The sequence below is a fragment of the Etheostoma spectabile genome, chromosome 13 (assembly GCF_008692095.1).
Source record: "Etheostoma spectabile isolate EspeVRDwgs_2016 chromosome 13, UIUC_Espe_1.0, whole genome shotgun sequence".
In the NCBI taxonomy this organism is placed as follows: Eukaryota; Metazoa; Chordata; class Actinopteri; order Perciformes; family Percidae; genus Etheostoma; species Etheostoma spectabile.
The window spans coordinates 18319792-18328376 of NC_045745.1; the positions used below are offsets into that span (position 1 = coordinate 18319792).

At 38.6% G+C, this 8585-nt stretch overlaps 1 protein-coding gene across 1 annotated transcript in view; it reads left to right on the forward strand.

The window, feature by feature from the left end:
- The first annotated feature begins 2629 nt into the window (after positions 1-2629).
- The window catches only part of gabra6b (gamma-aminobutyric acid type A receptor subunit alpha6b), a 35398-nt gene continuing 29442 nt past the window's right edge, over positions 2630-8585 (forward strand). Inside the window, exons 1-7 of the mRNA XM_032534228.1 lie at positions 2630-3105; positions 3262-3380; positions 3719-3786; positions 4914-5134; positions 5744-5826; positions 6514-6657; positions 6981-7133. Coding sequence (XP_032390119.1) covers positions 3017-3105; positions 3262-3380; positions 3719-3786; positions 4914-5134; positions 5744-5826; positions 6514-6657; positions 6981-7133 — 877 coding nt within the window. The 5' untranslated portion in view covers positions 2630-3016. The remainder of the gene's footprint in view (positions 3106-3261; positions 3381-3718; positions 3787-4913; positions 5135-5743; positions 5827-6513; positions 6658-6980; positions 7134-8585) is intronic.

The window sequence follows — 8585 nt, forward strand, 5'->3', positions numbered from 1 at the left end:
CCAGATGATAGAGAGAAAGAGGAGTCAGAAGAAGATGTTGGCTGTGGCAGAATACTCAAAGATAATTTTAAAATGATTCACCTGAACTGATTATTATCTCTATTGACTTTCAGTTAGTAGGATTGTTTAATGTATAATATATAAATACTGTATTATCTGCATTTACACAGCTCCCAGTTTATCAAGTCTAATCATCTGCTTCTCTACTCTCCCAAGCACTTGTTGGGCTATGTACCTGACCGAGCACACTTGCTTCAAGACTTTGGGATCCAGCAAGACAGGGATCCAATCACGAAGACAGGCATTGCATTTGAATAGCTGTCTAAACATCAGTGAGTCTTCCAGCCATTCAAGAGATGCATCTAGCTACTCAGTACACTGTTCTATCAATAGGCCATTTAACTAACAATCATCGAGCCAGCAAGCCTCTATATCTGAAAAAATAATTACTATTCTAACAGAAAAAAGGTGGAAAAACAGACAAGACACAGGCAACAACACACATGTGAGTGCACATGTAGCAATCTGATTTTGGCCACGGCAATCGTATCTAATCTAAATAATATTGTGTGGCTGCAGATGCATAGTATTATGTGTACAAATTCAGTATTATAATGTGCTAATTTTGTACAAATGCTGAATGGTCTTTTGTAATGGGTGACATGCCTACAGAGCAGAGACTAATAATGACTGTGTGGGTGTGTCCAGTGCATGGTACTTAAAGCTACTAGCTAAAGAGATGGATTAAAAAGCAATAGCTCTTATCCATGTCATGTGAGTGTGTACTCTATCTGTGTACCCTATACACATGGGTCTGTGCATGCTTGTGATGTTTGAAGCAGTTGCAAAGCATGTACAGCACATTCCCACCAATGAGGGGAGGAAAAAGTTCACTCTTTCCTGGGCATGTTCATCCACAACCTCATCTAGTGCAAGCAAAGTGAATCAGGTCAGGAGCCTTTCACGGCAAGTGCGCTGTGGTTTGTCAGATGAGTTGACCTCACGGTTGATAAGATCAAGTTGATCACAGCATTAGGGTCAGATTACTTAGTCTACCAGCAAGCCAGCAGAGAAGCTGTAATATCAACTTGTTTACAAAGTATATAAGATTTATAATCAATTGCCACTACAACTGCTTCTACTCCAGTATGTACAGCATATATGACTACTGCTGCTTTTTCTCCAACTTGCTTGCTAATGCTATTACTATGTCTACCACTCCTACTATTCCTGCTGCTATTCCCCCTAAACTGCTACTTCTACTCCTACTCCTGTTTTTTTTTTTCTTCTATTGCTACAGCTCTCGTATGGTGGGTTGCAGTGGATACTGAGAAAGAATATCTAAAGGTACTTGGTTTGATCCTCCATAATGCCCAGAAAGGTTACGCATGTCACAACACACCATACCAAGCAACTCTTCTAGTGTTGCACCAAAAGAAGCTGTTTCACGGTGACTTCTTCAAAGAAATGCTTACACTCTCTGTCTCTGAACTTTTGGAAACATAAATTCCACTTTCCTTCTGTCAACTTAAAATCATATGGAACCATCCAGTTTTACTATGACTATAGAGTAAAACCTACCAACACAGGTTTTCAGCGAAAACCAAGAGGAATCCTTTCATTCATCAATGATGTCTTATCTTTGAAATGAGTCACACTGGATGCCCTTGATCTGAAAATGATCCATTGTTGTCTGTGTATGATTTAAATCATATTTTGAGATCATTATATAACGTGTGTTTTAAGTACAAAAAGACCAGAGTTGAAGGATTATGTTGCATAATCAGTCTCCACATTTTAATGCTGTCACAAGAATTTCCTATATTTTTTCTCCCTCACTTGAATTATTGATAACATGACTATGATACCACTTATGATAAAAAAGTAATGTTGTGCTGAAATAATGTAGAGTACTCTAACGATCAATGGAGACACAATGCAATGAAGGTTCAGGTTTGGTTGAGGTAAGTCATGTATGTAAGTATGTTAAGCGCACGGGTTATAATTTGCATTTAAGTCACAAATGGTAGTGCAGTCAAAAGATTCCTTCCACACAATGTTTGGGTCAACGCTTAGTTGTTCACCAACCTTTTGATCAAATAATCACCACATTGAATATACCAGTCTTTTCAACCTTTAAACTACCAAAATGTGACAAATTCCATGTTTGCACTTGGCCAGCATTCCCCAATGCCATAACCCCATCAGCTGATGGCTGTGCACATTGCTAGCTGTGCCACTGAAAGGGCAACTTTACATGGCACCAGTGAAATTTATGAAATTTCAGTTGTGTTTTTGCTGCAGAAAAACACCCATCGCTGTAGGAATAGCTGACTTCATGTGGTTTCCCCTTGCTCTTTGTCTATGGATAGTGTGAGTTTGAAGTTGCACTAAATGTATCTACCACCTACTCCACTCAACCATCCAACCACTATATGAATCACAGTTCACCATGCTTTATCTCTAGTAGCAATTTTCTTTCTTTGTATTGCCAAGCACTGTGGTTTCATACACATACACACGCACGTACGCACGCGCAAACACACACACACACACTCTCTCACTCACTCAATCATATCATTTTATAGAAATTATACTGCAATCAAAAGGTCAATTGATATAATAGTACTGTAGTTGTGCAGGCTCTCTTCTTCTGCTTCTCCCTCCCCTCTTCCTTTCTATTTCTCTCCATCGCTCTTTTCTTCTAAACATCCTTAATCAAATTGGCACAGTAACCGTCATTATCTCTATCAAACAGAAACCTTTTTACGAAATATTCAAGTTGCTCTTGAGAACAGTGTGTGTATTGCTAAATGCCTTGTTGGGTTAATGTGAATGTTCGTCCCTCCTCTTCACTCTCTTAAAAACTCTTCAGGTTTTTCCAACTGAGCGATTCTGAGGCGGGCGCAATCGCACTAGAGGGGAAGTCAAGTCGTGCTGGACTGGCGCGATATCCTCGCACGGTTTTACAACTAAAAGCTGCCCCGCGTTTAATCATGCTTTTAAATGATGGACTATGCTGATTTTAAAAGTTGACCAGGGATTTCTAGTTGTGGGGTGTTTGCGAGGCATGGCTTTCCTTTTAACTTGCTTGTTTCTGTCTTGGTGAGTATGACAACTCTTTTCTCTGCATGTTCTCGGACCTTTACGCACGGGAACCAAAGACGTGGATGGATGTGTATTTGAGAAACTTTGTATTTTCAACTGTGTAATTCTCTGTTGGAATAAGCTTTCATTTGTGCATATGTACTTTAATTACAGTGCGAGCAGTGTTTGGGGAAATAAGCACGGTGATACCAATATCTATTTGGATAACATCACGCGCATATTGGATAGATTATTGGATGGATATGACAACAGGCTGCGACCAGGATTTGGAGGTATGTTATTGACCATGTCGCGATGTATTTTTAACAATATTGCCTCATGTGGATCAATGTTCCTTTTCTTAGAAGATCAAGTTTTTCTCCAGTAGTGTGTGCTTCATTTTGCTTTTGCGTTCTAATGGTTCAAAATTGCAGTGTGTTGTCTTAGATACGAGCATGATACAATAACAGCTAACAACTAAAATCAACTCAGAATCAATGCAATACCCTGTATGCATAGACTATACATAGCATAATGTGTACACTACTTTATAATTTTGAAAAACATGAACATGTCGTTTTCAAAGTTATTGTTTTTTCTATCAAAGCAACTACTTATCCTTCTGCTGTAGGTCCAGTTACAGAGGTCAAAACTGACATCTTTGTCACCAGCTTTGGACCTGTTTCAGATGTTGAGATGGTATGTAAACCGTGCTGACTGCTGAAATACAGATACTGTATGCAAAGGCTAATTCACATGCTGCCATACACAAGCACCATCAAGTATCATTACTTGTTAATGTAGATGTCAGTGTGTGAACACACAATATAATATGTGCATGCAACTTCTTGCATATAGCATATGCCGCCCCCCCCCCCCCCCCCCCCCCCCTTCATTATTCCAGCATTTGGGCATGAGTTCATTAGTGCAGCTTAGGTTTTAATCTGGTTGACAATCTCCCCCATCTGAGAGAGAGAGAGAGAGAGAGAGAGAGAGAGAGAGAGAGAGAGAGAGAGAGAGAGAGAGAGAGGGAGAGAGATGTGGCTGATGTTGGGATGGGATAGGTTTGCTACTCCTGTCATGGGATAGGCTGAGCGCTGTATGTCTGTTGCCCTCTACACTGCTCAGGCTTTAGGCTTTCATTGCATCTAAAGCCTACTTGACCTGCCATGTGATATGCTGGTGGCAGTTCTGTAGAGGTGCATGTAAAAGGCTCCACAGGGCAGCAAGGCCATCCATTTGATCAAAAGGCATCCTGGAGTTTTTGCTGACTCTGTAGATCAAATAAACTGTTTTCACGTTTAATGATTTTATTATCAGTCAATCATGAATTCACTTTATTTTCCTACCTTGCAGTCCATCGAACATAAGATGAAATATAGGATGAACTTATAGCATATACATGTGTTTTATTTCTTGGTATCTGTTTGAGTAGCATTGTCTTGTAAATGAATGTAATGTACTGTACATGAAAAAGAAACATAATTCTAGGGCTGTTTTTTGGAATATTACAGTATATCTCTGTCTCTACTGTGTCTAATGTCTTGATTGTGAAAATGCTATATACATGGACATTTTTTTTTATTTTATTAGTCCTAGCAAAAATAGTAAAATAGTCCAGAAATTATAAAAAACTGACTACATTGCCAGTACTTGTTCCATCATGTCCAACAAAAAACCATGGCTCACAAACCCATCTGCCATTCTCTCCGGGAGTTGTGGAGATAGTAGCTGCAAGAGCAGCAGCACCAGCAGTAGGATTGGTAGTAGTAGTAGTAGTAGTAGTAGTAAATAAATCCTTAACCCACACTCTAACCTCCATCCAGGAATACACCATGGACGTGTTCTTTCGTCAGACATGGATCGACGAACGGCTAAAATTTGAAGGCCCCATTGAGATCCTGCGGCTCAACAACCTGATGGTCAGCAAGATATGGACGCCGGACACCTTTTTTCGAAATGGCAAGAGGTCGATCTCTCACAACATGACCACCCCCAACAAGCTGTTCCGCATCATGCAGAACGGAACTATCCTCTACACCATGAGGTAACAGTGCTGGACAGTGATCTCCAAACCCAGCCAAGACCGGAATAGAGCACGGGCCTGGAAAGCAAATCAAACAAATACACATCCAAGAAAATGCACAGACATAAAACAAAATGAAGAGAGCCATTCCAAAAAACAAGATATTGGCCATCTGATACTGAAAACAGGCCTGGAACGCAATTCAAACAAACATGACTCCGGCGTTGTTCCAATGTAGCATTAAAAAAATTCCCCTTCAATTACTGATGGCAGGAAAACATATTTTTTTAAATAATTAGAATATTTAAGTGGAGCAACATTAGTTTAAAACACTGAATGATAAAGTTTTTTTGTGATCAAATTTTTTACTGAATGATTAAGTAAATTTTTGTCTTTAGTTACATTTGGGAGAGCTACATGTGTTGCTATTATTCAAAATCATTACCTATTAATCTCTACAAAGTTCATGTATCCACCTTACATCAAATATTGTTTTTGGTTTGTACAGCCACTGTACAGCATGGTACCACAAAGACTGGATCCAGCTTACAGCAGTAGTCATTACTGGGGAAGTTAGACACTATCAAAAATAAATCAAACACCCCTTCCAACTCTTCTCTATTCCGACAGATTAACTATAAATGCAGAGTGCCCCATGCGTCTGATGAACTTCCCGATGGATGGCCATGCCTGCCCCCTCAAGTTTGGAAGTTGTGAGTTTGTTTTTTGTTAATCCTCACTGGTCTAACAGATAGTGTACCTCTCGGATGATCATTCTGTCACTGAGTAACTAATACATTATTTAAAGATTTTAATTTCAAATGTTGCTAACAGTACATTTGGGGAACTGGAAAAAAAAATAATTACAAAAAATCTATGCCAACAGTTCCTCATTCAATATCTGTCAAGTGTATAGAAGACTTGGCCTGCAAAAATGTGAATGAAATAAAATGAAAATCCAAAGGTTATCTCTAACTCCCATGATTTTGTACCCGCAATAACAACAGCGATTTGGTTCTCTCACCTTGAATGATTGTTGTGTTCACTCAAATGTTTTCAAAAAAATGAATATGCCAGCTTTTTCTTTTTTCTTTGGCACAAGCATAATGTTTCAGTTCATTCTTTAGCTGTTACATGTGCATGTTTGTTTTTCAGTGTTATTTGTTTGTTTGTTTGAATGCTTGTTTATTTAGTAGTTTATTTACAGAATGCAGACAAGTAGGTCAGTTTTAAAAGTCAGAAAACCGGCAGCAGTAATCATCTTTGTCCCTTTATCTGTTATTCTCTCAAAGTGCCAAAAGTTCCTGTGCGCTTTGTGTCCTAAATTATAAAAAATAAAAATACTTTTTGTAATGGTGGATGTCTAAGTTTTAACAAAGTTCTCCATTCATCCTATCTAGATGCTTACCCCATCAGCGAGATTGTGTACACTTGGAAGAAGGGTCCTCTGTCCTCTGTAGAGGTGCCACAGGAATCATCCAGTTTGCTGCAGTACGACCTCATCGGTCAGACAGTGTCAAGCGAGAGGCTAAAGTCCAACACAGGTGATAAGAGATAAATAGAAATGTGCTCAGAATTGTGTTGTCCAATGTTGTGGATGGGTTGAGATTACCATCTCCAGGTTTCAAAGCTCTCTTAGATTATGTGTTTTTTATGTGGTTCTTTTGATGTGAGGTGCAACGTGTTTTTTTACAAGGTTTGTCTGGGTTAGGTGATGTATTGTTTATTTTAAACTAAGATATCTTTGAAAAAGTACAATCATGTTATAAAATAATATGTATGCAATCAGAATGTTTGAAGTACTACTTCTGTGTCTACATACAGTATAAAATTACTGATTTGACTGAATTGTTCTTTACTCTCTCAGGTGAATATGTCATCATGACAGTCCACTTCCACCTGCAAAGGAAAATGGGCTTCTTTCTGATTCAGACTTACATTCCCTGTATTATGACTGTCATCCTGGCCCAAGTCTCTTTCTGGATTAATAAGGAATCAGTTCCAGCTCGCACTGTGTTTGGTAAGATTTCTTTAAATGTATTCTTATGCTGTATACATTCCTGTGTACGTTTCATGCATATTTTCAAGTGAAAAGGGACATTGATGCAGACTGAAGCAAATGGATGGACACATGCTGCACATGGCTTTCCTGCTGGGATGAAATCATTTGGAAAAGGAATAAAACCTTCTAATTTTAGCTGTCAAAAACTTCAAAACTATAGCTTGCAAATAATGTTGGTGTTATCTTAGAAAAAAATATTTTCAGTTGTTGTTTTGCATGATTGCAATTACTTAAATCCACTGAGTAGAAGTCATTTCTAAGGCTGTGCCTCTGATGCATTATCCAGTAGTTCTCAAAGTTCTGATGAATCTTAGTTTATCAAGTTTTTCTTTTCACTGTTTTCAGCTGTTAAAGTCAAGTATCCTAAACTCAAATTAAAATGTCATCACCCACTCGTTGATCTCAGAGTGATTCTAGCTTGCAAACTTTAAGCAAGAATACTTTTCTCTATTTACTGCACACTGATTGGTTTGAACTACACAGACTGCTCCCTATAAAACAACCTTTTGCAAGAGAACAAAGACAGACACAGCCATCAGTATATTTTAACCTTTATTTCATTATGTCTATTCCTCCTTTGCTGGGCTGGAGATGAATTAATTGGGAATACAATTTAGGAAATTGGTCATGGAAGGGCAGCGAGAGGGAGGATGTTTACTTGGCCCTCTTCTGAGCACTCACAGGTTCCGCTTGCTCACATTACATTACGCTACAGTTGCCACCAAACTCTAGCCTCGGGAGCAGAGAGGGTGAGCCACACTGAAGAGAGAGGGAGAAAGTGAGACTGAGAGGAGTGAGAGAGAGAGACAAAAAAGCAGAAACAAAGCAAAAAGGAAAACATGGGTAAAGTGTGTAGAAATGCCTCACCTTTTTTAATCCAATTTCCTCTAATGATAATTTTCAACAAACTGCAGCTGAGCGAATATTGTTGGCCCTTGTAGATTATGGTTATTTAGTCTGTGCTTGTCTTTGGAAGCAAGCCAGCGCTCCAACGAGCCTGTACAGTTCTTCAGAGAATAGATCCCAATCATTGGTATAAGCGTGAAAGTTGAGGCCCCATGCGGGAAGAACATCTGTGGCATCTCATCAACCTCACTCGTACTGCTGTTTTCATTTTATTCAGTGTCAGGGCATAGGATTAAAAAAATGCTCATTCTCTTGATTGCCTGTTCTTAAAAAGAAGTGCTGGACAAAGCTGCACACTGGTTATTTTAGCAGAAATTGTATAGAGAAAATCATATACAACATAATAGATTTTTTATGATATAAGGCCAAACTTTATCTTCAAACAGTTGATGTTTGCTCATCAACTACTTGTTCCAGAAGGTAGTTACATATTATTTTGGTATAAGAGACAGGAACCACTTTATGTATATATATATATATATATATATATATATATATATATAT